The sequence below is a fragment of the Harpia harpyja genome, chromosome 21, assembly GCF_026419915.1.
Source record: "Harpia harpyja isolate bHarHar1 chromosome 21, bHarHar1 primary haplotype, whole genome shotgun sequence".
Classification (NCBI taxonomy): domain Eukaryota; kingdom Metazoa; phylum Chordata; class Aves; order Accipitriformes; family Accipitridae; genus Harpia; species Harpia harpyja.
Genome location: NC_068960.1, coordinates 4,247,226 through 4,273,550, shown reverse-complemented (window position 1 = coordinate 4,273,550; position 26,325 = coordinate 4,247,226). Strand labels below are relative to the sequence as shown.

The 26,325-nt window shown below is 48.5% G+C and overlaps 4 protein-coding genes across 11 annotated transcripts; 2 read left to right on the top strand and 2 right to left on the bottom strand.

The window, feature by feature from the left end:
- Positions 1–1,176: 1,176 nt before the first annotated feature.
- PDAP1 (PDGFA associated protein 1) lies at positions 1,177–10,483 on the bottom strand. Its single transcript, XM_052772812.1, has 6 exons — positions 10,402–10,483; positions 6,338–6,429; positions 4,296–4,403; positions 3,768–3,889; positions 2,731–2,882; positions 1,177–2,012 (listed from the first exon to the last, which is right to left on the bottom strand). Exons 1-6 carry the CDS (start codon positions 10,412–10,414, stop codon positions 1,954–1,956), a joined length of 546 nt encoding a protein of 181 aa, XP_052628772.1. The 5' UTR covers positions 10,415–10,483; the 3' UTR covers positions 1,177–1,953.
- Positions 10,484–10,703: 220 nt separating this feature from the next.
- Positions 10,704–13,151, top strand: BUD31 (BUD31 homolog). 8 transcript variants are annotated; one of them, XM_052772756.1, is made up of 5 exons: positions 10,704–10,841; positions 11,275–11,455; positions 12,020–12,142; positions 12,372–12,538; positions 12,887–13,151. In XM_052772756.1, the coding sequence occupies exons 2-5, from the start codon at positions 11,362–11,364 to the stop codon at positions 12,935–12,937; spliced, it is 435 nt and encodes a 144-aa protein (XP_052628716.1). In that variant the 5' UTR covers positions 10,704–10,841; positions 11,275–11,361; the 3' UTR covers positions 12,938–13,151. The 8 variants fall into 8 exon arrangements, with proteins under 8 accessions (XP_052628716.1, XP_052628717.1, XP_052628722.1 ...); XM_052772757.1 differs by having other exon boundaries at positions 10,736–10,837; XM_052772762.1 differs by having other exon boundaries at positions 10,757–10,841; positions 11,285–11,455.
- A 652-nt stretch (positions 13,152–13,803) lies between these two features.
- Positions 13,804–18,535, bottom strand: PTCD1 (pentatricopeptide repeat domain 1). Its single transcript, XM_052773407.1, has 9 exons — positions 18,506–18,535; positions 17,708–18,241; positions 17,339–17,479; positions 16,913–17,131; positions 16,212–16,313; positions 15,087–15,845; positions 14,723–14,839; positions 14,201–14,383; positions 13,804–13,983 (listed from the first exon to the last, which is right to left on the bottom strand). The coding sequence occupies exons 1-9, from the start codon at positions 18,533–18,535 to the stop codon at positions 13,804–13,806; spliced, it is 2,265 nt and encodes a 754-aa protein (XP_052629367.1).
- On the top strand, positions 18,369–26,151 carry CPSF4 (cleavage and polyadenylation specific factor 4). The gene is made up of 8 exons (XM_052772754.1): positions 18,369–18,681; positions 19,589–19,639; positions 20,146–20,298; positions 21,091–21,186; positions 21,338–21,431; positions 21,894–21,966; positions 22,849–22,941; positions 24,323–26,151. The coding sequence occupies exons 1-8, from the start codon at positions 18,579–18,581 to the stop codon at positions 24,389–24,391; spliced, it is 732 nt and encodes a 243-aa protein (XP_052628714.1). The 5' UTR covers positions 18,369–18,578; the 3' UTR covers positions 24,392–26,151.
- The last annotated feature ends 174 nt before the right edge of the window (positions 26,152–26,325 follow it).

The window sequence follows — 26,325 nt, the reverse complement described above, 5'->3', positions numbered from 1 at the left end:
GGGTTAAACCCTGATCCTGGTGGTGCCCCTCGAAGCAGACCAGCCCTTACGTTGACCACGGCCCGGGAGGGGAGTGCTGGCTGGCAGAGAGGGACGGTGACATTTGGGTTCTGGCCCAGCCATTAGTTAGCAGGAGGTGTGTTCTACTGGGAAAAGATTTTTTCCATCCACTTCTGCGCGTTCACCCTGTGTCAACAAGCCCCATCCTCCTGCCCTGCTCTGTCCCAGGCATCAGCCCGCTGCCTCCCACCACCCTGCTCCATCCGCCTCCCTGCGCTCCAAGGACCCCCCAAACTTTCCGTGTCAGTTCTGTCCCCACCGGCTCAGTTCTTCCCTCTTGGAGCTGACAGCAAGGGCACCTCTCCTGGTACCACTCATCTCGCGTAGCTCCCTGAAGATATTTCCCGTCTCAAATCATGCCTTGGGGCACGAAAGCACAGGCTGGCGGAACAGCCCTAGGGGTTACACTTTCACCCATGTGCAGAGATGACCCGGCCTTCCCGCACCAGGAAAGCAAGTTCCCCACCGCGGTTTGGGCAGGCAGCTCACAGCGACATTCCCCGTAGCACACCCTCATATGAGCCTGAGCCCCCACAGCCAGGCACGGAGAGGATTACACAAATGTCATTTGTTCTGTCACCCTGCACCTCTACGACTGTAACCTCTCTGCTAGCGACTCCGAGAGCGCTCTCGTCTCAGCTCTGCGGCTGAATCTCCTCCAGCCTTTGGTAAGCGAGTCTGGGAAGCGCTGGTGTCCCTGGCACAGGCTGACAGCAGGACACCCTGGACCTCCTGGGGCGCAGTGGGTTAGAGCATCTCCTGCTCCAGCAGCCCTACACTGTGAGACAGGACATCTGACAGGGGTGACAGTTCGGGGACCGGCCTTCTGACACAGTGACGAGGTCCGACAGCAGCCTGAGGGTAACCGTTATCTCCACTGTGGTAATCAGATTGTGCAAGACGGTCCATCAGAGACAGCAGGAAAAGCTTTTTGCCTTCAGGCTGCATCTGGAGCTCCTGAACCTCAAGCCAAACTCCGCACCACAAACAACACAGACCAGCAAAGCAGCAGATGCAGAAGTCACCACACCACCAGACTGCTACTGCACCTTGCATCTCAGCAGCAGCCTGTACACTTGTGTTCATTTACACACGCACAAGACGAGGACAGAGCAGTTATGATAACTTACATTTTAATCAGCCAAATATACAAGTTCTGTTGTTGTCGTTTTTTAAACTTTATCAAGTTTTTTTTTCCATCTGGGTCTGATACAATTAATGTTGTTTGGTTTTTTTCCTTTAAACAAAGGATGATGTGGTTAAAAACTGGCACTATCCCTAATAAGGAGAAGAAAAAAAAAAAAATGAAGAGGAGGGAAAAGGGGAGACTGGCTGCAAGAAAGGAGGGATGAAACCGGGAAGAAACGGCACTCCAGATGTCCATGAAGTCAGGCTCCCAGCTTACACTGCAACACCCTGCAGCAAAATTTGATGGGCCATTTGCCCAAAAAGGATTCCTCAGATACATTATCCTTTGGGCTTTCACTAGCAAGTCAAAATTCCCCACCCCATGCCCCACCCCACAATGACCCCACAATCTATTTTCTTGCAATCTAATATTTGAAGCAGCTCCCCTCCCGCACAGCTCCCTCCCGCCCTGCCCCGTCTATGAGTTCTGAATCCTAAAATCAGCAAAAACATTCAGATTTCCAAACTGTTACAGAGAATTGCTGTTCAGCACAGTTCTGCACCGAAGATAGCAGCTGCCCCTAACCCCAAATGGAAATCTGTGCCAGGATGAGGACAAACACATCGTCAGTGTCTCTTGGAGGTGAAGGTGACTTCGATGCCGCAGTACACCCTACGTGGCATCTATGGTATGCAACACGACAGAGTTCCTGGCAGGCACCAGGCACAGTTCCCTGGAGTTTCCTCCTCTTGCATGTCCTGTGCTTACTTGTTAAGGGATAGTGACTGCAGTCTTTTACCTGCCATAGCCGCTTCGTCTTTTGCTGGGGGAGGAAAAGAACAGAGGTGTCGTCATTTCACAGCATATATCAGGGACGGGTGGTGGCTTGAAAGCCCCAGAGACTGAAATCCTGCTAGCCATGTACAGTGAGGTAACGGGAAAAAATCCAACCCTTCCTGCCAATCCCTGGTAGCTCCCCTCCAGAGTTAAGAGCAGCAGCCCCCCTTGCACGTTCCCTTCTATCCTTGGCCTCTCTTCAGGCATCCACAAATTACCCTGATGCTGATGCACAAGCTCCTCAGTGGAAGCCACTGAGAAGACACGCTCATCAGACTTCTGCTTCACATCTATCAGAGCTGAAGAGAACGTCCAGGCAGGGGAGGAGTGCTGCAAATGCCCTGGGCAGTTTGGATCCCCAGCATGCAAAGCAGATAGATCACACCCAGCACAAGGAACCCGCTAAACCCCCAAACTGGAGCAAGCATTGCCTGGGAGGCTGAGGACAACATGGTTATCAAGGGCAATTCCCTTCTCTCTTTTCCTGCTGCCTGTTCAGATGTCCTAGGGCTTTATAAAGCAAGGACTTTGTAAGAATGAAACAGCTGAACCTGGTTGTGATGAGAGGAATTGTGATGACACTCAGCAACACCACGCAATCTCAGGAGGTGAGGGATTACTATGTGTGATATGAGAAATCATGCCTCTTGGCAGTACAGCCATTGCAAAGAGAAGTAAGAGGATATGATTAATTACTCTCTAACCTTTTCTTTCTTCTTCTTTCTTTCTGGCAGCTTCTTCCCTTTGCTTCCGAATGATGGCTAGTCGGGCAAGATCTGCCTTCGCTTGTTCTGTTTTGCCAGCTAGGTGCATTTTCATGTATCTTTCTTTTGCCTTTTGTTTCTCTATTTCCTCTCTGTTTGAGTGAAACACATCAGTCACCAGAGTATCCAAGGAAGCACACAGGTACAGGCAGAGAGGGGGAAGCTTTCTGACTGGGGAGGATGGTGAAGACAGAGATGGATTGCCCACAGAGACTGGGGGGCCCTGTCACCAGTTTTCAAGCAGAGGTTATATCTATTGCAGGGTCTGAACACAGATGATGAGAGAGATTATTTCTATCTTCATTCGGCTAAATACGGATATTGACACACAATGAGGTCAAATGAATTAGCCCGACTGCACAGCACCATGACATGTTTTTCCCAGCCTTACCCTCAAAGGTGTACTTCTGCTGAAGCAATCTATCCCAAATAAGCGAGCTTAAATCTTTCACTCTGAAACTCTCCATTGCTAAACGAGACTAGAAGATTAAACTTTGGTTCTCATCTTATTCATCTGCTCAGACAAAGCTTTCACCATGACGCCTGCAATCTGGGAAACTGCTACCTGTCACTGGGGCACCTCCTGTAGCAAGATTAAAGCGGCCCCCAAGGTGACCTCTGGTTAATGGATTTTAGTTATGTCTGATTTTTGGCACAAAACTTCAGGAAATGAATGGCCTACATCCACTTCACAGCAACAAACTTCACTCTCTTAGCACACCTGGCCAAGCTGTCTGGCTCCAGGATGGCCATAGCTACTCCCAGAGGACAGACAGCTTCTGTGAAGTTTGTAAGCAAAGACATTTTGCACCCCAGTTTGCTGCTGTTCAGTGTCTGCTTTAGACAGCAACATACTTAAAGGGCTTCCCAACGCATACACACCAGGGAAAAACCTCCCCGCGTTAAGCTGCTGCCACCAGCAAGGATGAAATGCCAGGAACACACTAACTCCTGCCAAGGCAGCAGGAAAGACTCACCGCTCTCGTCGCGAGAGTTCCTTAGGTCCATCCAGGTCCAGTTGAGTTACTTTTTTGGTTGTCTGAATTACACGATTGGGATTCTCTATGTCTATCAACCCTTCCACTCCTTTGCGCTTTTGCTAAGGTTCAAGGACAAGAGGAAGGTTAAGAAGCTCTCTCATACCCAACATTGTGTTGTATCAGAGCTCATCAAATACACTGCAACACACCGCAAAGGCAGAAGTCAAGATGTTTTTACTACCAGACAGCAAACCTATTTACGAACCAAGATTTATACCACCAGGCATCTTCAGCCTTTTTTGAAATCTTGCCTTTGCATTTCACTTATAAAAATACACGAGTTTTCATTCTGAGGACAAAATGCTGTCAAGTAAGGTTTTCTGGCCTTCTAAAAATAGGTCTTCCATAAAAAATTTACTATAGGTAGCTCTCAAAGAGAACTCGGGAATCAAGGGCGTGCATCTCTCTCCTGCCCCAAGAATCCAGGTGGTGCAAATGCATTAAGTGCCCTGAGAATGACAGTACCTGATAATCCTCATCATCTTCATCACTCTCATCTGAATCTAAAGACTTCTTCTCCTTTTTGGGGTCCCCTGTTGCTCCTTCACCTCCTTCTTCTTGCTCCTCTTCTTCCTACAAAATCACACGAAATGAGAGAAAAGGGATGTCAATAAAAATCCCAAATCCAACAGTGACTCTTAAATGAGATAATTTTGGAGGGATGAGAGCGAACTCTAAGAGCAGTGGTGTTCCTGACATGGCCCTTATGACACCAAGGGTGCCTGGCTGTTACAAAACAGGAGCTCATTCTCAACACATAAGCATGCATCACCTGCCCCAGCAGATTACCTCTAAACAACTCTGCTGTTCTCTCTCTGTAACAGGCCAGGGAAAAGACTGTAAAAGACAGAACTAGCACTTTACTTTCCCCAAATGAAAGATCTCCAGGAGACATTTTGGCCTGGGTTTCCAGTGCACAATATCTCAGAGACTGGAAACTACACGGATGTAGCGTAGACCTGGATCCCATCCTAGATCTAGATAAAAAAAAAACCTAGAGAAGAGCAAATTGACAACCATCAACCAGAACACTATTATCCAAGAAATTACAGACTTCTTAGCGAAGCTTTTACCAGTTCGAAGTCTAGGAATTAATTTGTAAATCATTAGAAGATAAGAAGAACCAACATGGGTGCGCACAGCTTGCTTTCCCATTGCCAAATATCCCACATCACAGCAACTGGCAAAGTGTATGAGCTATGGGCAGTAAGAGGAGTAATTTTGTTCATTGTTTGGGTTTTTTTTTTAAGCTTTCCCTAACAAAGTAGCATTAGATGTAACCATCACTATGTGGTATGGATTATCAGAAAAAACCAAAAAAAGAAATCCTTCTCAAAGAGCAGTTCTCTGGTTTGTTTTGAAACAAGACAGACATTTCAAGTGGGGTCCCACTTGTTCTGTTCCATTTGCAGTTGGTATTTTATTAACAACTTGGAAGTAAAGTTTGTGAATGACAACGCACTGGTAGGAGCTGGAATCATTTTGGAAAACAGGATCAGACCCATAAGTGGTTTCAGAATTTGGAAAGATGGCATGATACCAAGAAGGTGGAATCAGAAAACAAACCGAGCAGTTATACTTCGGAAGAAGAAATCCAACACAAAGTCGGAATATGTTGCTAAGCAGCAAACCACACAATCATCTTGAGTTACAGCTGGTCAAAACATTAAAAAGGAGTCAACAATATGGCTCGTAACTGCTTGAAAGAGTCACCTTCTCAGAGGTATTCATCAGTATTTCCTATATGGGGTATAATTATCCTACTGTAGTCAGTGCTGTGAAGCTTCAGCTGGAATAGTGTATTTAGGCTTCGGCAGCACTTTCAGAAAGTCACAGAAAAATAGCAGTGAGAGTGCCATCGTAGCTGTGATAATTTGGGAATACAAGAGAGCAAGTACTGCAAAAACTAGCCATGCCTTTTATAACACCAGTCAGGTAGTTGTAGAAGTGGGGGGAGCTGTTACAATCCTATGTTGGGGCACAGGAACACGCCCAAAAAAGGACTCTGTTATCTCTCCCTACAAGTCAGAGGCAAACAAGAAAATCATGTGTACAGGAAGAAGTCAAAGGAGTTCGGTCTTTTAAGTCTGAAGAGAAAGAGGGCAAATATAATAATTTCAGTATGCAATAAGATGTGAAGATGCGAGCCCTTTTTCTCCACAGCCAAGCTGCAGAGCACGGATAAAAAAAAATAGCTGACACTGGAGACTAGAATGATGAAATACAGGGGGAAAAGATGTCTAGAGCTGCTGTGTAATCACATTCCCTATCCTTTAACCTTCAAATTGTGAACTGGATGGTCTACCTGGCCTCACTTCTGCGAGGAACCAGACTGGATCACACCTTGCAGTCTCCCCAGACAGAGATATTCAGAACTCATATTGTGACCACTGACAGAATGACCTGAAACACTTGACTAAGCTGCCATTTCTCACGAACTGCAAGTTACGCATGCTGTACAAGCCATAACCTACGACAGTAAGCACGTAACATAGGCAAACACATACCCTTGCCTTTTGCTTTTCTGCTTGGAGCTGGGCATCAATCTCTTCAGGACTTGTGTACTGTCTTGCTCGGCCTTTGTGGCCTCCTTTTCTACCTGTACAAAAAAAATAAAATGAATAAATGGTTTAGTGATAAGCTTCCAGAAAGGTCTACTCCTCCTGCAGCACTCTCTCTGGATTTTCGGTGCAGATAGGACAAACCAAAATAGCTCCTCTGATAGGATCGAAACAACAATGAAAAAAGGACACATTGAACTTGCCTGTCTCAGTGAAACACTCAAAAAATTTTGGGTAGGTTACATAGAAAATTGGGATTATTGATCCATAGAAAGATACTTGGAGAGTCAATTCTTTCTTTCCCCTTGGGCTGGTTTTGGAGACACCAGAATGGAGAACAGCCTATCAGCTGTACAGTGTTTTCCAAATGAAGCACAGGTTTGTCCTACAGAGAGGGAGCCAGGAAGGTACTCCCCAAAGGGGGAACCCCCATCCCTCAACCATCGCAGAGCCGTGACACCAGTTATGAGGCAACAAGCTTCCAAGTGCTCCCTCAGCTCTCGGTGATGCCACCCTTCCTTGCCCACCCATGCCTACGCTTGTGGCCTCTCTGATTCACTTCCCGGCCTGGCAAGGGCCGCTCAGTCCCACAGCCGCTCTCTGCGTTTCCTGCGCAGAAGGAATCACAGCATGTTCCTGCGGCAGCCGCGGTCACAACCAACTCTCCAACAAGCTTGCCTCCTTAACCCCTCCCCTACACTAAGGCTGTGCCAAGAGAAAATAGGAAGCTAATTGGACAAAAGCTTTGGGAATTATAATGAGAGCTGAAGAACTACTAAAAGGAGCCTCCATGTTTTACTGCTTTATAAGGAAAAATAAAAACAAGCTCTAGGAACCAGGAAGAGGAGAGAATCAGCTTAGCTGGCTGGGCTGCCTGGCTAAGATCTCCTCTCAAGTTTAAAATTCTGTTCATTAATGAGTTGCTGAAGCCATTAATGCTTCCTGCAAGTGACCGCTCTGTTTATGTTCTTCCAGTTCAAAGAACTGCTGGAAAGCAAGCTGAATAGAGTCAGTCTCTAGCCTTGAGCTAGGTAGCTCAAGGTACAACTGGTATGTGAGATTGACAAAAAGCAAACAGCTCAGGCAAGGGAGCTCTCTGCTACTGCAGGAGCCTTTGAAGTCCGATGGAAGGAGCAGGAAATCCTCATGTCCTCTCTCACCCTCCCTGCTTCACCTGCCGAGGACAACGGAAACCTTACGGTGGCAGAGAGGGCTGAGGGGATCGTCCCTCCTTCCTCAGGACTGCGCAGGATGCGTGGGAGATCTGTCACTACTGTACCCCTGTGCCACGGCCACACCTGGCTGCGCTGTTGGACTTGGAGGGAGAGGGAGCGCCAGCACAGGCAGCCTCTCTGGGCTGCGACCTTTACAAATTCAATGTTTCCTGACCAGTCCTCCTGCCTCAGCAGAAACAAACTCTCGTAAGTTTTAGCACAGTAAAAGCTGAGCTGTGGAATAAATTATCTCAAAACCCCCGCTGTGAAGCCTTACAGAGACTCCTGAGATGTTTTTCTCACATGAAATGGGGAAGCGCAGAGACCAGATTCTTCTCTCTGAGCTCAGCTGTGGAAGCTTGTGGGCATTCAAACCATAAGCACAACCAAAAGCTTTGCTGCACGCAAAGACAGTGTGTTTTCTGTTTATCTGTTCCCAACCGTCCCACGTGGCAATACTGACCCCCTCTGGGAACAAGATCTGCCACAGGAACGCTCTAGCCCAGGAGACATTACCTCACTGCCCAGCAAACGACATCACTCTAAATGGAACAACAGTAGTATCTTTGGCACACTACATAACAGCAAGGAAACCTAAATAAACCAAACCAACGCTGTGCTACAAGCTTAGCCAATGCCAGGCAGCCTTCTTGTCCAGCTGGGCTCAGAATTTTACACTGGGCTCGGAACTGAAGAACACGAAAGCCTTATTACTGCAAATAAACAGCAGTAATAAGGAGGGGAAAGCAGCTCAAGAGGAATTATCTTACATTAAATGCCTAAAAAGAAGCAAATGGAAAAGTGAATCAATCTCATTTATATTTGAGTCTGCACACAGAGAAGTAAGGCCCCTTTTGAGCAGGAGCAGCAGTGCCACTGGCTCAGCAGCTGGAGGAACTGTGGGGAGCTCAGCACGGGGCAGGGATGGGGCTCTGCTCTTCACAGGGAGATCAACCCGCAGTGCCTGATCAAGCGGAGTGCCCGTCCTACATCTGCCACTGACCTACCACATCACGCTGCACAACTGACTTCAGCTCTGTGCCTCAGTTTCCCCATCTGTAAAATAGGGATAATGATTCTTGTCCTCCTCTGTGTAGCACTTTTAAAATATTATCACCTGCAGATTTCACCTGCAGTAAAGACCACTGTTGCCTAAGGCAGGCACACTTTCAAATACATTTGTCTTCAGCTTTAAACAGCATAATTAAGGAATTTAAATCAAAGAGAATGGAAGAATAGTGAAAGAATCACTTTTTTTTTTTTAAATCAAGGTATTCAAAAAATAATCAGAAATAATCCTGCAAGAAAATTTATTATTGGCTGGTTAACCCTCCCCTCCATTTTATATTAAACAGTGAGTGCAAAAATCCACTCTTCTGCTCACAGTACAATAACTGCTACTGACCTGGGGGGTAGGTGAGCAAAGATCCCTCTTTTCCCAAGAAGCAAAAGGTTTGAAACAAACATTTAAAACTACAATGCAATACAGAGCAGGAAATCCTGAGTTACGGGGCATTTAAATATGGCAACCGGGCTTATAACTCACCACAGTTCTTTGCCGTCACAAAAAAATATGTGAAAGCTTCAGCCCTATCTACTAACGTTGTGCAAATGGACACAAAATAAAGTGCTTAAAGAAAATCTAAATAGGGAAGCAGATTTGGTACTAAAGCTTGGGAAATGCTGATGAAATAAATTGGAGCAAACTACAGAGAAGATGAATGACGAAGGCTGGTTTACATTAATGTACATGACTGGGGTTGCACAGACGCTCGCACAAGAGCCAATTATGCAGATGGTGCATCTGGAGAAGGTTCTGGGTGGATCCAGCTCAGCCCTGACAGCCTGTCAGTCCCTCATTACCTCTCCTTAATCACACAAGCAAGTCGGTACCCGCTCCATAACACCCAGATGCGGAGCTGCCGGAGCCACATGAAAGGAGCCGCGTTTGGAGCCCCTGAACCCACGACCACCTCCGCATCCCCCCCCACGCTGATCCTCAGGGCTGGACCCTCTGCCCAGCCGCTCGGATTCCCCATACCCTGCCCCAAAGACCTCCGCCACCGGGTCGGGAAGGCCGTCGGTCACCACACACCGTCTGTGCTCCCCAGGAGAACCCCCCGGGATCCCCGGTGTAGCTGTAAACTCCCCTCCCCGGGCATCCGTGTGCCCCAAGCCCTGACCCGGCAGAACCGGCTGCCGTTTCCAGCCCAGCGGGGAGCACATGGGGCCCAGCCCGCTCCCGGTCCCACGGGGGAACCTGGCACCCCACGGGCCGGACACCCTCAGGGGCTGTTGAGATCTCATAGCACTTGTTGGGGGGGGGGGGAAGGGGGCACAGAATCGGCCCCCCAGCTCGGAGAAACGTGGAGAATCTGCCATCTCTTCGAAGGAGGGGAGGGAAGGGGACCGAAGGCCTCCAGAAGCGGGCTGGGGGAAGAAACCGAGACCTCCCCCTGAGGCCAAGACCCTCCGCGGCCGATAAGAGGGAAAAAAAAGACACCCCCCCACCTTGAGCCCCCCAAGCCCGGGGAGAGCGGGGAAAGAGACCTCCTTTGAGACCCGAGGGAATGAGACCTGCCCCCCCCCCCGCCCCAGCACCTCCACAGCCGAGATGGGGGGGAACGACGAGCCCTGCCCCCCCCCCAAACCCCCGAGCCTCCACAGCCGGGGCCTCCCCCCACGCCCCTCCTCTCCTCCCGAGGCCCGAGGTGCCCACACCCCCTCAGCACCCTCTTCCCCCCCCGCTGTTTCTCTCAGGGGCGAACCCCCCCCCCCGCCCGGTCCGGCCCCCACCTCCTTTCGGCATCGCGGCGGCGATGGCGGCTGCGGCAGCTGCAGCGAGGCCCCCCCCCGGCCCCGAGCGGCGACCCGGAAGCGGAAGCCGCTCCCCCCCACCCCCCGCCCGCGGAGCGCGGCCTTCGGTGTCCGCCCAGTCACCAGCCCGCCCCGCCTCCCCGGGGCTGCCCTCAGCGCCGCCGCTCCCGCCGTCCGCAAATCCCCCCTCCGGATCTCCCAGCAACGAACGGACAGCGAGGTCGCTTTCCCTTCCGCCGAGCCGCGCTCTACCGCCCTGCAACCGGGCGAGGCGGGGGCGGGGGGAGCGCACGGCGGGGAGGATTTCCCTCAGGCATTTGCGGCGGGCAGCCCAGAGGGGCGGGGCCACGGGGCGGTCCCGGTACGAGAGGCCCCACGGGTGACGGCGGCGGCGGAGCGGAAGCTGCGCTCCTCGGCAGGTGAGCGGGACGGACGGCGGGACGGGGCCTCTCCCCCCCCTTCCTTTTCCTCTTCCCCTTCCGCCAACACGGCCCGAGCCTCAGCGAGTCCCGGGGGCCGCGCTAGGCCCCGGCCCGGTGTCCCGGTCCGGTATTTTCCGTGGGAGCTGAGGGAAATTGTTGCTTCAGGGTAGTCCGGAGGGTGGGGGAGGGGCGGCTGTTGTCTCACTTTGCTGAGGAGGAGAAAAAAAAAAAAAAAGATTTGTTAACGGTGAGGGGGGTGCAGCGCTCACCCCGGGGCTACCGGGCTGCATTGGGTGAGATTTTACCTCTTTCACGAGCTCGATAAAGCTTGTTTTTATCATCGAAGTGCAAAACGGCAATGGGGCACAGAAATCTTAGGAGAAATCTCTCTGACAACTCTTTTCCTTTGCGTTTTTTTTTTTTTTTCCAGTGGTTGTCAGGACTTTGAAGCACCTGCACGCCTGAGTGCTGGCAAAGCCTCGTCCCCTTGCCTTTCGCATTCCTCCTTCCTGAGGCAATGCCCAAAGTGAAGAGGAGCAGGAAGCCTCCCCCGGATGGCTGGGAGCTGATTGAGCCAACGCTGGATGAGCTGGATCAGAAGATGAGAGAAGGTAAGCAGCAGAGCTGGGTCTTTTCAGGGATGCGACTCTGAAACAAGCTAATCCTTAACCGCTTCACGAAGCACAGCTTTCCCTGTGAATATAGATTGACGGTTTTTATATCTCTGCCTCGCAGTGATAGCGCAGACTGAGACGGGGCCGGTACTGGTCGCTTTTTTCTGGGTGTGCACTGGTTACAGAGCACAGAGGTTTGGTGTACGGTTGTTTTAGGGCACGCCGTGGCCGAACCCTGGCTGAAGCTCGCCAGTGTGTGGATGGACGGGTGGTTCTCGTCCGTGCCGTTGCTCTGGTCTGACGAGTAGGGCAGCCATGAAGTCACCCGCTGTCCCAGTGCGGGTCACATCATCCCCACTATCATTCTGGTTTTATTTCCTAAAGGAGCTGTTCCAGGTCAGGTCCCTTTTGTTTGAATCTTCTCCCATTAAGGTCAATCTTATCTCCGTAAGGTATTAAAGCTATGAACGTTCTTGCAACAGTTTATTGCAAAGTGACTAAGGAAATAAGTTGGCTGCCTGGAATGGTCAGCTGAAACCTGGTGCTTGTGTTCCCTCCCAGCGGAGACTGAGCCTCACGAGGGGAAGAGGAAAGTGGAATCCCTTTGGCCTATCTTCAGAATTCATCACCAGAAAACACGTTACATCTTTGATCTCTTCTATAAAAGAAAAGCTATCAGCAGAGGTGAGGAACACAAATGCTTTACCCGGGGCAGGGGAAAATGGAACAGAGTAAGATGTCCGCCTGTGGATGCGCCTGAACTGGGGCATTGGTGGGAAGGATAAGGTTTCTGGGGAGGGAAGGCTGGCAGCTGCCTGGCTTTAACTGCTAGTTACTACAGCTAGTAATTCCTGATAGTGAGTCTTCTAATGCTTCCCAAGAGCTACTTGTGATGGTGTCTGCTCCTCTACAGAGCTGTACGAGTACTGCATCAAGGAAGGATACGCTGACAAAAACCTGATTGCAAAGTGGAAAAAACAGGGATACGAGAACCTCTGCTGCCTGCGGTGTATCCAGACACGGGACACCAACTTTGGAACCAACTGCATCTGCAGGGTCCCCAAAAGCAAGCTGGAAGTGGTGAGAGTTTTTTAGCTTGTTCCTCTACTTGTCTGGACCCTTGCAGTACCCATTCTAACTCCTCCCAGCTCAGGGACAGCTGAGGAGGTAGCACTGTTATTCCTGGTCATTTCCTCCAGTTCTAACATTTTCTATCTTTGCTGGTAGAGTTGGTATCTAGTTGCTTCTAAAGTTACTGTTAGCTTTGGCGTGCAGTCGTTTAAAGTCATTAAAGTATGGGAGACGACAGAAAACTAGATGATAGAAACCCTTCCCACGCAGACCCGTTCTCTGCCTTGAGGCCCAAGCCTGCTGGTCCGTCTGTTCACGTAGCTTGGCTGAAATACCCTCCTCGTGTTTCTTTTCCAGGGGAGAATCATTGAATGCACTCACTGTGGATGCAGAGGCTGTTCCGGGTGAAGCCTTTAGCCATAAGACTACTTTTTGAACTCTGAGGGATATTGTCCTGCACAGCGGACTATTAGTGCAGTTACAGCCACCTTCTGTGTGATTGGATATTTGTGTATAGCAATTAAAACAGCAACGTATTCGTCTGGATCATATATACAATGGTGGTCGTTTTGGAGTAGGTTTTTGTGTAGCCATTTATTTTAAAATAAAGGTCTGCCCTCCTGAGAGAGTGGTGCGATCTTCTGACAAAACACTTCTATGCCCCTATTCTCCTGGTGGATGTGTTTTGGTTGGTTTGTTGTAAGGTTGCTCTACATACTCTGAGGTGTTCTAAATGTGGGTTGTTTTTTAACCAGCTCTTATCCCTCTTTCTCAACTAACTGAATTTAACAGGCTGTGTGGAAAGGAAGTAATACAGTTCTCAAATGTCCAGTCTGATTCGGACTCACCCCTGATCTTGTGTAGAAGGAAGCTAAATTTCACTGGAACTCTCTGCTAAGGTTTGTAATTATTAGTGTAATTAGTGCGCAGATCCATTCAGGAATGCCAGCAGCCTATAGAGACTTACAGGTCACATGTTAAGTGCCCAGATACACCCAGGAAAGAGACAAAACTAGCACCGAGCTAAACCACTGTTAAATCTGATTTTGCTTCTTCCTCGTTGAGCACAGGGTTTGCTAAACTACAACCTATCTAATCCTCTGCAGTTTAAGGAAACTCCCTGAGAATGTATTTGCTTCTCCTTAAAACAAAGGACAAGTATTTTATTATACTTGGGTTCATGGAAATACAAAGCAGCTTTACTACAAGACAGTTTAAGGGAGCAAGTCCTTTAAGCACAAGGAAGATGCAGGACTTCAGCGTCCTGCTCGCTGCTACTTCTGCCCTGGCTGCTCCTGCACAGCCTCTTCCTTATTGTCATCTACCGCACGTTTCACTGTTCTGTATTTTTCCCAGGGGTGGGGGGTCTCCTCTCCTGCCATTACTTTTAACCACCGATAGTAGTAGCCACGGAAACCGTCAATTTTCTCCAGGTATGGGTTCTTTGACTTATACTGCAAACAGAAATCCAACAAAACAAGTTTCTATTAGAACAGAACTCGTTTCAATACCAGCATGCTACTGGTATGCTACTAAAGAAATGGCTATCAAGCAACTGTCAGCCAGATCGGACAAACCCAAAGGAAGAAGACTTAGGCAGATATCTACATTTCCCCTCCCTTGTTGGTGTCCTTCCCGATGCCTTCACACTGACCAGTTGTGGCTACTTACCCTGTCAAATTTCGGAGGGTACTGTGCTGCGAACTCCAGCTGGCGTATGATAACTTCATTGGGAGGCACTTGGTTATTCCTCATGTCTCGCAGGATCTCTGTGAGGTAACTGTAATCCAGCTGCCTCACAGCGGCAGCAATGAGGGTGCTGTAGATATACTTGTTGGGAGTTACTCCAGACCTCTGGAAACAACAAACACTACAGTTAAACTTGTTCATCTGCTAGCTAGAGAAGGAAAAGGCGCACAGGCACTTCTTACACGAGGAGCACAGCTCTCACTCTGGGACCCGTGTAGCAGCTTTGCCAGTGCCAGCACACGCCTTCCTGTGAGCCCTCTCCTGTCCCAGCACAGGCACATGACAGACCACCTGAGCTGGCAGCTATTCTAGAGTTGCATGGTTTTGGAGTGAGAACACAACCACTCGCCACAGAAACCTCAACAGGTCTTTTTGGAAGCGTTAACGCTTCGCTTTGCCTCTTCCTGCAGCTCGAACCGCAAGCAGCAGAGGTTTTTTGATTACCTTCATATCCGAGAGGAACTGCAGTCCATCCTTCTCTTGGTGGCAAGCGATTGCCAGGTTACAAAAGGTCTGGAGGTTAGGCGATAGTCCCCTCTTCACTAGGGCTGGCAGCACGCTCTGCAAGATACAAGGGTTGACATCAGTTTCCAAAAAGTCTCACTGTAGCTTTCCAGACAGAGCACTGAATGTGCTAGAACGGAGTCCATGAATACTTGGAAATTAAACCAAGCGCTAGTTTGTGGAAAACAGTGTAAGATCTCCGTTTCTATCGTGCAGAGAGAAACGGGTCTCTCGGCAAAAGACAGGTACTGCCAGAGGCCTGAGGCAAGGAGATGGTGACAGGGCTGAGGGTTTTTTTTCTCACCTTTGCTCCTTCCAAGTCTCCCTGTTTACTTTTCTTCCTTATTAAAGTGTTAAAGAAGGTCACATCTGCTTTCACTTTACACTCATCTAAGCATGCCAGCAAAGAGGACTCTGAGGCGCTTTGGGGCTCCACCAGCGCAGCCAGTAACGTAAATGTTTTAATGTTGGGCTCTGCATTGTCCTCTTTCATTTTATTCAAGAAGCCCTCCACGTCCCCCATCAAAGCCAGTCGATCGGACGGTGTGGCCACTGTCCCCAGGGAAACCACAGCTGCGTCAGGCATCCTGGAATCCAGCAAGTTGGGCAGGTTGCAGAAACGCAGCTTCTGGCTTAGGCATGCTTGTTCCTGCTCCATCTCATTCTGGCCTCTCCTCGTCAACGCTCCCATCCTGCTGTGAGCTATGTTGGGGCTGTCAAGAGCAGCTGGTTCTGTTTCAGTCTGATTCACATCTTTATTTTGTTGCTGGATCAGTTCTTCAGCCTCCACTGAACTCTCCTGAAATAATTGCTTTTCCATGGCTTCCACATCTAGCTGGACAGCAGCTGCATTCTCAGTTCCCTTCTTCCTCCGATTTTTCACCTTTTCCTTCTGCGTCCCGGGTGCAAGCCTTAGCTGAGATGAGTTCTCATCGGTGGACCTGAGCAGGAGTTCAGAAGCCATGACTGGATCGCCTATCCCACAGTCTCTCGCAGCACGCAGCATCAAATTGTATGCGTGGCTGTCGCCCTTTATTCCAAGTTTAGTCATTTGTTTCCAAACCTGAAGAGGGGAAGATAAACACCAGATGTACGTGATATTAAGTAACAGGAGCACTTCTAGCAGAAGTAAGCATATCTGTTAGCGGTATCTGCTTGCAGAAAAGGAGCGAGTTTACAGCATGATGAGGTGAGATGCCACTGGACAGTGAACAGCCACCTCGAGCTAGTACAGGCCTGCAAGATCACCCAGGGCAGTTTACCAGCGTACGAGACATCCTGATGGAAGTCTAGTTTACAGAACTTCTAGGAAGAGCTGAACTCCTCCTATTTCATCAGCTCTGAGCAACCCGCTGCCTCCTGTGCGTTCAAGTGACAAGTTACAATACAGAAGCACTTTTTCCTTCCCACTTAGAACATGAACACAAACCTGTAAGGCATATCGGAAGCCATTTTCACTGTCTTTTATGCAGCCCATGAGAAGGAAGCTGAAGGTCTCGGCTGTGAGAACATGGCCCTTGTGCACGATTTCCTAAAAGAGCAGAGAGAGCATTAAACTTCCCAGTTACCAGACAAAGAGTCTGTCGCAGCTGGCTGTGAAGCTCAAATACTGCTGTTGTCTTCTGGGGATACAGCAGCAACAAAGCATTGGGTGAACTCCCAGTGCTGTGAGCAGAACGATTGCTCCAGCAGAAAGGGAGCCCTGAAACGTTAGCTTCTCCCTGATGGGAGCTACAGGGAATTTGGAGCAGGAACCGCAATCCTTTTAGCTATTCTTCCGAGAAGAGCTGCTGTAAGAGCTCTAAAAGGAGCTAGGTATCAATATATGGGTCTTCAAAACGAGGACGGAGAGAGACACAGTAGCTGCAAACCCCACAAAAACTTTGATAAGTCTTTGACACACCTGACCAGAGTTTAAAAGCCAACCTCTGCAGCTGCCTCCTTTTATGTACTTAAGCTTAGTATTTTGTATGTACCATTGTATGAGGCCAACGATCAATGAAATGTAAACACGTGACCTGTAACCACCTCTGCTGGAAATGAAATAAAAAAACTCTACGCAATACAGCAACTTCCAGGAGCTTTAACCAGAGCAGACTACACTTAATACGAGAAAAGTCACGTATTTACCTTCAGTACATCGAAGCACATCCTGAGATCTGAGCAGAGGGCACAGACCTTCAGCAGCGCATGGTAGGTGATCAGGTTCAGCTCTTCGTTTTTGCTCTTTAGCTGCTGCCGTAATTTGAGAGCGCTCTGCAGGCCGGAGTCTTTCCACGGCGATTCGGCACAGGCATTGAACAGGGCTGTGTAAGTGGCCTCAGTGGGAGTTAAGCCTCGTTTTTTCATCTAAGGGAAGAGAAGAAAAATTTGAACTGGCTTTTTAGGAAAGAACTTGTAGAATTTCTTCACTTGTTTTTTAGAGTTTCAGGCTAAGAAGGTGTAAACGATAACTCAAAGGCATTTTGGACACAAAGCAACGTGACCAAACGCTTGAATCGGTTTCAGTTTAGAACACATAACGAAGGTCTGAGAGAAGGGAGAACGTAAACCTACATCATTGTAGAGCCTGAATGCCTTTTTCACGTAGCCAACCCTGCCACAGCCGCCAATTAGAACAGTGTAATTGCTTTCTTCCGGCCACACACGCTCTTCCTTCAGCATCTGCACCTCAAACAGCTCCAGAGCCTCCGCCAGCTACAGGGAAGAGGAAAATCCAGGATGAGAATCAATTACAATGGATATTAACATAAGCAGCTGTGGGCCGGTTGCGGTAGAAGGCCCACAGAGCACGGGATTCCTCACCGGTTCTTATTTTACTTCTTTCTGTGAAGATACTAAGCGATAGGATGATACAGATGGGACAGAGTTGCATCTTTCATCGATGCTATTAAAAACCAATTAAGCAAAGAGCTGGGAACGCACCTTGTCGTCTTTGATGAGGGCTTTGCATTTTAAGAAGTACCAGTACGGAGTGTTCCTGGGACCGTGTCGAGGCTTTCTTTCCGGTTCTTCCTCTCCCTCTCCTTGAAGCTTTAAATTCTGAAAGCGTGGTGTGGTTTTGTGATAATATTTTCGAGAAGAAAATTTATTAGACAGCGTCCCGAACTCCACGCCTTCATCCTCCTCCTCCTCCTCCTCCTCCCCAACAGCTTCAGCGCTGCTGCCGGCTTCGCCCTCTCTCAAGTCGCTACCGGGCGGCTTGCAGGACGCCTGTGAGGAGCGGAACGGCCTCCAGCCGTTCAGCGGCCCCTCCCCCGGGGACCGGAGCAGGCGCGGCGCCTTCCCGGGCTGTTCGGAGCCTGCCCACCGCCCCGGCGGGAGACCGGAGGAGACCCAACGGCACCGCGAGGCGAAAAGGAGCCGCACAGACCTCATGGTGTGTCCGTGGCCAGCGGGAGGAGGCGGCGGAGCGGGGACGGGACGGGCCCGGTCCCCGCTCCCCTCAACCAGCGCCGCCTGCGCGGAACGGAAGGGGCGGGAACGAAGCCGAGCTTGCGCCCAGCTGGTTGGCGGAGAGCGCCGGGGGGGGGCGGGGAGCAGCGCGCGCTGCCCGCCGGGCGGTAAGGTCAGAGGTGACTCCCGGCATTCCGCGGGAGGGCGGCGCGGGGCGGCGAGGTGCTGCCGCCGCCGCCTCCTCCCCTCACCTCAGGCGCTGCCGGCGAGGAGCGGAGCGGGCCGGGCCGGGCCAGCCCGGGCCCGGCCGCCCGCTGCCACCGCTACCACCACCGCCATCACCACCACCGCCACCATACCTCCCCTTCCTTCCCGCTGCCGCCGCCCCCCAGCCGCCACCATGCAGGAGCTCATCGCCAGCGTGGACCACATCAAGTTCGACCTGGAACTGGCCGTGGAGCAGCAGCTGGGGGCGCAGCCGTTGCCCTTTCCCGGCATGGACAGTGCGTGCGGGCAGCGGGCGCTGCGCGGCTCCTTCTTCCCCGGGGTGCTCGGGGCAGGCTCTTGGTGCCTGTCGGGGGTGGGTAGGGGGGGTGAGGGAGGGAGGGAGGTTTGAGGGGATCGGAGCGCCTTGCTCAGGTCTCCTGCGTAGATCCGCCCCAACTTCTGCGCTTCCTGCGAGGTTTCCGTCTTAATCCGGGTGTTTGTCTTTCCTACTTAATGAAGGCTATAGTTAGTAGCCAGCCAGGCTGGAAAATGAAAGTTGAGGCATTACCATGAATAAACATCGCTGTCCTGCACCATACTTTATTATTTTTTTTCATTCCCTTTTGATAGATGAGGCATTGCAATGGCAGGGAGACTTCGTCTTTAGGTATATCCCTGGCCCGGTCTCTAAACCTTTTCCTCCAGTCTAATAATCTGGCACGGGTAGTCTTAGGGGACTCGCCATTTGCTGAAATTTTCTGGCCAGGCTACTAAACTTGTGTTTTAACTCCCTCAAATGTTCTGGCTTCTGTTGGTCAGGATCAGCAAGGGATAACACGCTAATGGTTGTTTCAGGCTGTTCTGGTCAAAAAATCTAAGACTGTTGTTGCCAGGGCTGTAAATACAGGGTTCACTGACATGATTGACCTAACAGCGCAGGAAAACCCAGTCAACAAAACCTAAGTATCTGAAAAGCAAAACAAGCACCTCTGCAAATTCCCCTTGGTGTCCCCCAAGAAGAATACAGGTATTTGTGAGGGCCAGACTTGAACAAGGAACTTAATGCGGGAAAGTAAATTCCCCAAACCAAAACGCTGTTTTTCTTTTGATGTTGAGGACCAGAGTGTCTTGGGGAAGGAAGTATTTTAAAAGTTGTCACGAAACTTTGTTAAAGTGAATTATGTTTCTTTGTTCTCTCTGCAGAATCAGGCGCAGCTGTCTGTGAATTTTTTTTAAAAGCGGCCTGTGGAAAAGGCAAGTAATATTTCCAATACGACTGGGGGGGGGGAACTAGATTTTCTAGCACTGTCTACAGTACTCTTCTTTTTTGTAAAGATGAGGGGATAACCTAGATTGAGGATAAAACTGAAGGATGTTGGAATAACTGCAGCAGTTGTGAAATAATGGTGGTGTTTTCAAGAAGTTGGGAGGTGAATAAAAAAAGCTACCGGTAAAGGAAGGCTTGAACTTACCACACGCAGATGTTGCTGTGGATGTGCCTGTATTAGCTGCTGTGGTTCGTGGTTGCCAGAATTAAGAGCTGGAGACTACGTTGCTTAGCTTGTTAGAGAGTAACATAAGACTTGTCTGGAACTCCCAGTTTTGCTACTGCCACTAAAGGCTGAATTCATAAGAAAAAGTGATGTCTTCTGAAAGACCTCTTGCAGAGGGGAAAAAAGTGTTGCTGTTGCCCTGTGCCTTCTTGTGCCGCTGGTTTTAATTGTTCTTTTTTGCCTTCTCCTTGCCCCATCCTTCTGCAGGAGGCATGTGCCCGTTCCGACACATCAGCGGGGAAAAGACAGTTGTTTGCAAACACTGGCTACGAGGACTGTGCAAAAAGGGAGACCAGTGCGAGTTTCTGCACGAGTATGACATGACCAAGATGCCTGAGTGTTACTTCTACTCCAAATTTGGTAAGGGGCATTGTAGCTCCTACTTAGTGTTCCTTGCTAGCGTGGGAGTCTAGTGAAGAGGATCCTGATACATCCCTCTCGTCCGTCTTCAGAGCATTACAGTTCTTCTGTGTCCGATGATATCGTTAGATTGTAATTTTTCAGATCTGCTTAGTCCTTCACCTTATTATCCCTCAAAATTTGTGACTTATCGTAGATGTCTTCTCTCTCAAGAGCTTGTCCCTTGGGGAAAGAGGGGGGAAGTTCCAAGTTTTTACTGGGTTTTATGCCTTATGTTCTGTTTTGGGCATGAGATGAGTAGGCTGAGCAGTTGGTCTTTGCATGACTCTTATTTTGGGGAGTTGATGAGCAGCAGAGGGCATGGGGGTGCAAAACTTTTATGCACTTGCTTTCCAGCTCTGGAGATCTGGACATAATGAGGCAACTTGCTGTCAGAAACTTACAGTCTTGTAGGTTTCCTTGGATTGAGGTTAGTGCGCAATTTGTAGTTTCTCCACACTTCTGGTGCACTAAATGTTTGGTTTTTGTTATCATGACTGCTCTTTCAAATTTAGTTTCCGCATTGTTTTTAAAAGCACACATAAATAATCCAGTCTGGTAGAACTTTACCCACCAGGGGCGAGTCCTTGGTGTTCTTCATCTAGGTTAAGGCAGGCAGTAAGACTGTTGTGCCTGAATTTATAAATGTTGGTAACAGCTTTGTGGGAGCTACATGACCCAGGTAATGTTTTGAGAGTCATTTGATCTCAAACCTGCACAATTGACTAAGAAGTGTGTTTGCCTTTGGTACAGGGGAATGCAGTAACAAAGAATGTCCATTCTTGCACATTGACCCGGAGTCTAAGATCAAAGACTGTCCCTGGTATGACAGAGGCTTCTGTAAACATGGTATGTATGTCACACAGTTGCTGCTTCTGTGGCTATAATCAAGGGTAGGGTGTTGCTATTCTTTCTTTGCGCGATCTGCTTGTGTACCTGCTACTACTGAGTGCTGGGGTACGTATATGTGGAACGTGAACTACTGAGCTTTGTGTTGCAGGTCCCCTCTGCAGACACCGACACACTCGAAGAGTCATTTGTGTGAATTACCTAGTAGGATTCTGTCCAGAGGGGCCTACCTGTAAATTCATGCAGTGAGTATGCTTCCAGGCTTGTCCTGTAATCTCGTGTTTCCCTTGTAATCCGGTGTATGTCAAATGAGGCTGCTCCAGTGCTTCCCAATGGCGTTGGAGATTTGGCCAATGTTTAGTTTGTTGTAGCGATTTGAGGATATGGGGCAGCGCCTCTTCAGGGAGTTACCAGTAAGACTCTAGAGTGGTGATCAGATGCCACTAGTGCAGTGGGATCACATGGGTTTACATTCCAGAATACCTTACAGGTAGAGGGATGTGCTACATACTGGATCGTCATTTTTGTGTACGTAATTGCTGAGCATCAGAATGCAAAGAGGAGTGGGGAGGGGGAGGTCCATTTCCTGTGAGCCAAATTTAATTGTCTGAATGTTTGTTTTGTTGTTTGGAGTTACTTGACTGAGCTGATGGTAAAACGTTGGCATATGATTTGAGAATCAATTTTCTTGTTTCCATCTAAACCAGCCCTCGGTTTGAACTGCCAATGGGAACCACAGAGCAACCACCACTGCCTCAACCGACACAAACACAGCAAAAGGTACACAATTCCCCTGCCTCCCCTACACGCCCACCCTCAAAGCGTTTCCCACAGTGCTTTAAAAGAGGGTATATTGTCTAGCGGTCAAAACTGGACACCTGGATCCAGTTTGCTGGAAAGTCTTGGAGAAAGACTCACTGAATGAGGGAAAACCTTTCCTATTTTACAACAGGGTGTGATAGTCTTTTGTAATTAAGAACTTGGAGACAAATCCTAATAAACCGCAAAGCACTGTCCCTTCTCTTTCCTCTTCCCAGCCCTCTAATGTCCGCTGTCTGATCACAACGGACTGCTGCTGCCTTTGTCCTGGGACTGTGGTGTTTTGCTTTGTTCTGTTGCTCCCCTCGCCTTGGTTAACCTTCTCAGTCATTAGTACTGTCCTCCAGCTCAGAGGCCAGCAGTGGCAGTTCTGTTGCTTGGGGCACTGCCTGGAAGGGAGGGTGCTATGCAAGAATTAAGCAGTGAGAAACCCCAAGTGCCATTATAGTGATGAAAGCCCTACAATTGCTCCAACTTTACGTGGAGATGTAGTCACAGAATGCTCCCACATTACATAGAAGCACATCATATGTGCTTGTGCAGCAATCTGCTAGTTTTTGTAATCTGCGTGACATCTCTCAGGGATAGCAGTGGTATTTTAGCAGCCTAAACCTACTCTCTAAATCTGCTTTCCAAAGAAAAGCAGGATCTCTGGGCTTTGTAAGCCTCACTGCTTGATTTCTTCTCTCTGGTGCTCCAGCTGGCAGAGCACCCACACACAGATTTGGAGGAAAATTGATCATTTGATATATGGGGTGCTCTTTTCCCTTCTTAACAAAATAACAACCATAAAGGTCTTTATCCTCGATGCACTTAACAAGTCAGAACTCTTCTAACCAACAGAGGACACCCCAAGTCATTGGAGTCATGCAGTCTCAAAATAACAACACTGGGAACAGAGGACCCCGGCCGTTGGAGCAGGTCACCTGCTACAAGGTAATTCAGAGAGGAGGGAGACGAGGAGGGAAAGCAGAGGGTGCTAGATTTAAGAAGTACAGAGTGCACGTCACCTGGACTACGTCATGCTGCTTTCCTGCTGGTTGCTTGTCACGGGCAAAGGAACATGGTGTGTTGGTCCTGCAAAAGGTTTTTTCGCTGTGTAAACAGGTTCATGAAATGTGCGCTCTGCTCAATAGACATTGTGTTTTGGCACGTGGATACAGCTGTGGGAATTAGCATTGAGTTCTGAGGCCTCTAGGTCGCTGGTTTGCCAGCTCACGGACTTGCTGTGACAATTAAGGCTGTTGTAGGACAGACTTTGCTTGTCTGCTAATAAATAGGAAACCCTACCACAATGACAGTTAAAGGAGACTGCTGAACTGTACATTTCAAAGTAAGAGTTAATACTAGTTTTGTCTCATGAGTTAATTTGCTTACACTTGGTGACTGTAGAAAGATTTTCATCTCCCCTGTTAGCCTGGAAGGTCCTTGCGAGTAACAGAAATTGAATATGCAAAGACTGTTCAGCAGTTCAGCTGTAAATGCACCCCGTTGCTGTCAAACCAAGGAATGAGCTATTCACCTTGGTTGCTCATTAAGGAGCACCAGTAAAACTTTGACACATTGAGCTTCCATCTCTCTCTTTTTCCACAAAAGCCCCAACCCTAGCCACTAGAAAAGGGCAAAGAATCTTCCTGTCCCATCAGCTTTGACAGTTACATCGTTGTACATGCCAACTTCTGTGCCTTAGTGCTTGTTTGGGTAAAAATTACTGTGATTGGACAGGGATATTAAGTAGCTGAATCCATTTCACTGAAAACCTTTAGTAGCTGCTTATTATTTTAGCTGCAAGTAAATTACATATCTGAAGCATGCTGTTGCACCAGACCCTGGCATTTCTCTCTGGGCTTGAATAACTTCAAGGTGCAAAGTCATGAATCTCTTGTTCAGATGCATTTTTCTTTGTCTAATTCAGGATAACCGATCAGGAGAGTCCCCATAGATCTCTGATGTAGTGCTTATCAAAGGGACTAGTCTTGGAAGCCTCCAGTGTTGAAATTCTTGTGTTACAGCCCTTTGTTGTTCGTAGCGGTGCGCTGAGAGCTCTCTCCTTTGTAGTGCATTATAACAACATGGCATCAGGTTGCTCTCAGCACAGAAGCAGCTTTTGCTCCAAGGAGTGGAAATAGCCCATAAATGGTGTCCCTTGTGACACCATGTTTCATTTCACCCGCTAAATACTGCATATTCCATATGCGGAAAAGCTTCCAAATCGGGACAGTTGCCAGCTACCTTAATAAAGGCAGCTAGAGGAAAAAAGCTGTAAATGTGTAATAATTCCTCTCTCTCTCTCTCTCTCTCTCTCTCTCTCTCTTAGTGTGGTGAAAAAGGTCATTATGCCAACAGATGCACCAAAGGACATCTGGCCTTTCTCAGTGGACAGTGAAAGAGCAAAACGAAGAGTGCAAGGGAGCTATTAACACTGAGAAAAGGTTTCTGCCTAGCACTATGTCTTGAACTATTAATCAGGTTGTTTTTTAATGCCATTACTGAAAGAACTGGTCAGAGGCTGGCTGCTGCTAAGCAACGTTTTTGTAATTGTCCACAACTTTTTTTTATGTTTTAACCTTTTTAAAATAGATTTTGGCCTCCGCCTATTTTCATTGAGCCCTTGTGAAAGGTAGATCTAAAAGCCAATAGATGCGCAAACCCCCCACCGGTGCAGCAGTCTACGTAAACGCGTCTTACGCCAGTGTTTCTTTAAAGTGTTTTCCTTCTGCCACTTCTCTTTGGAGAACCTGCAGCGTTTCAGCCCTCCCTGTGGAAGCAGGAAGACTGACTGGGAAAGCTAATGCTTGAAATGCCTTCCCTTCAGTGAGGAAGCAGGGATTCTGCTGTCCCGTAGCTCTTAAAAACCGAAGTTGTGTTCCCAGGTCCAGCCTGTTGTAGTCGATAAGCTTGTCCTGGTGGCTGACTTAACACATCATGTACATCAGGCTGTAAAACTCTCGTCCACTTGCTTTGTTTCTGTGCTTCTTGCTATACTGAAGGTTAGAAATTAATCTTCTGGGTGAGAACCGATCGAGGGGAGAATAAATTGGCATCTCTGTGGTTAGCCAAACAATAGGAACAATGATTGTAGGAAAGCCGCATCTGTGCTCATTTTCCATTTGCAAAAAGCAAGGAGGGAAATGAACACGGCTTGAAGAGTAGGAATAGAAGAGCCTTGTCTCGGCCCCCCCATCGTCCAGCTCACACTGAGCAGGTATTTCCATAGCCTAGAGAAGACCAAGAAGTGGAGATGTGTATTCTTAGAGAAGACTGCTTTTAAAAGTGGTAGAGCATTCTTCTGAGAGCAATTTTTCCAAGCCAAAACCCATTCATTTTGTGAGAAGACTATTTCAAAAGGGCCAATGATAAAATGTGAATTAAAAAAAAAAAGTGCACCTACAATGTGAGCCTTATTGATTCTAACCCATCTTTCATGTGCTGACTGCCTTTATACTTTGTTTTTATTGACATGTACTGATGGAAAAAGCTGGCTGTGAATTTATTTTTTTTAAGAACAAGGTCATATGACTAGATTAAGAGAAGTGACCAGAGCCTATGTTGGTTTGAATGACTGTGGTTATTTCACTGTGGGGAGTCGGAGTCAGTCAAAATAGAAGTTTCACGTCTAAGTGACTATGGTATGACAGACCATCAGACACTTCTCACAGTGGCCAAAATTTGAGATGCATTATCTGTGTTTAACTAGGCACGTGTAAAAGGAACCAAGACACTTCGGTGTCTGGCTACCTTCCCGATGTAGTTCAGGAGTTTCTGGTCTTCACTATCTGAACAGATGTTTTCTGAAACTGAAAGCTTTCCTGTTACCACTGAAGCTCTTGAGAATCTTCATATGCCTCAAGAAGTGGTTTTCACTCTCCCTCCTATTCAGAAAAGGATCCTGCAGGCTGTACCTGCAATGCCCAGCTGCAGTTGCAAGTGTCAGCAGGTAGTGTTGGGACACTGGGATGCACTTGCTTAGGGGGGTGCTCGAGGAAGGTTCTCAGCAGGGGCCAAAGCCACAGATGCTCCTTTAAGCTCCATTTAACCACATCGTGTCTCCTGTTAAACTTCTCACCGCTGCGTTTAAGTCAAGAAGCAAAGTCTTCCTTCATTTTAACTTCATGGACCATTAAATTTCTTTTAAGCTCATACGCATTCAGAATAACCTTCGAGCTTCTTTTAGCAATGAAAGTAGGTAGCGTTTTGATAGAAATTTTGGGTTATCGGAGGTAAGAAGCATTAGAATCCCAGTGACAGAATGGGAGTTGCAGACCTCCTTAAAGCTAAACCAATCTCGTCTCAAGACGGTGCTCCAAAATGATGGAAAAC

Bases quoted from the DNA above. Each gene is read 5' to 3' on its own strand.
- PDAP1 (XM_052772812.1), bottom strand. The intron at 3,890-4,295 runs GTACTGTCATTC...CTTGAACCTTAG, and splicing joins AAGATGATGAGGATTATCAG to CAAAAGCGCAAAGGAGTGGA. The intron at 2,883-3,767 runs GTGAGTCTTTCC...TCACTCAAACAG, and splicing joins GAACTCTCGCGACGAGAGCG to AGAGGAAATAGAGAAACAAA.
- BUD31 (XM_052772756.1), top strand. From the start codon at position 11,362: ATGCCCAAAGTGAAGAGGAGCAGGAAGCCTCCCCCGGATGGCTGGGAG. The intron at 11,456-12,019 runs GTAAGCAGCAGA...GTTCCCTCCCAG, and splicing joins GGATCAGAAGATGAGAGAAG to CGGAGACTGAGCCTCACGAG. The intron at 12,539-12,886 runs GTGAGAGTTTTT...TTTCTTTTCCAG, and splicing joins CCAAAAGCAAGCTGGAAGTG to GGGAGAATCATTGAATGCAC.
- PTCD1 (XM_052773407.1), bottom strand. From the start codon at position 18,535: ATGGTGGCGGTGGTGGTGATGGCGGTGGTG. The intron at 17,480-17,707 runs GTGCGTTCCCAG...TCTTCCCTGTAG, and splicing joins CCCTCATCAAAGACGACAAG to CTGGCGGAGGCTCTGGAGCT. The intron at 14,384-14,722 runs GTAATCAAAAAA...TGTTGTTTCCAG, and splicing joins AGTTCCTCTCGGATATGAAG to AGGTCTGGAGTAACTCCCAA.
- CPSF4 (XM_052772754.1), top strand. From the start codon at position 18,579: ATGCAGGAGCTCATCGCCAGCGTGGACCACATCAAGTTCGACCTGGAA. The intron at 21,187-21,337 runs GTATGTATGTCA...TTTGTGTTGCAG, and splicing joins CAGAGGCTTCTGTAAACATG to GTCCCCTCTGCAGACACCGA. The intron at 21,967-22,848 runs GTACACAATTCC...TCTAACCAACAG, and splicing joins CGACACAAACACAGCAAAAG to AGGACACCCCAAGTCATTGG.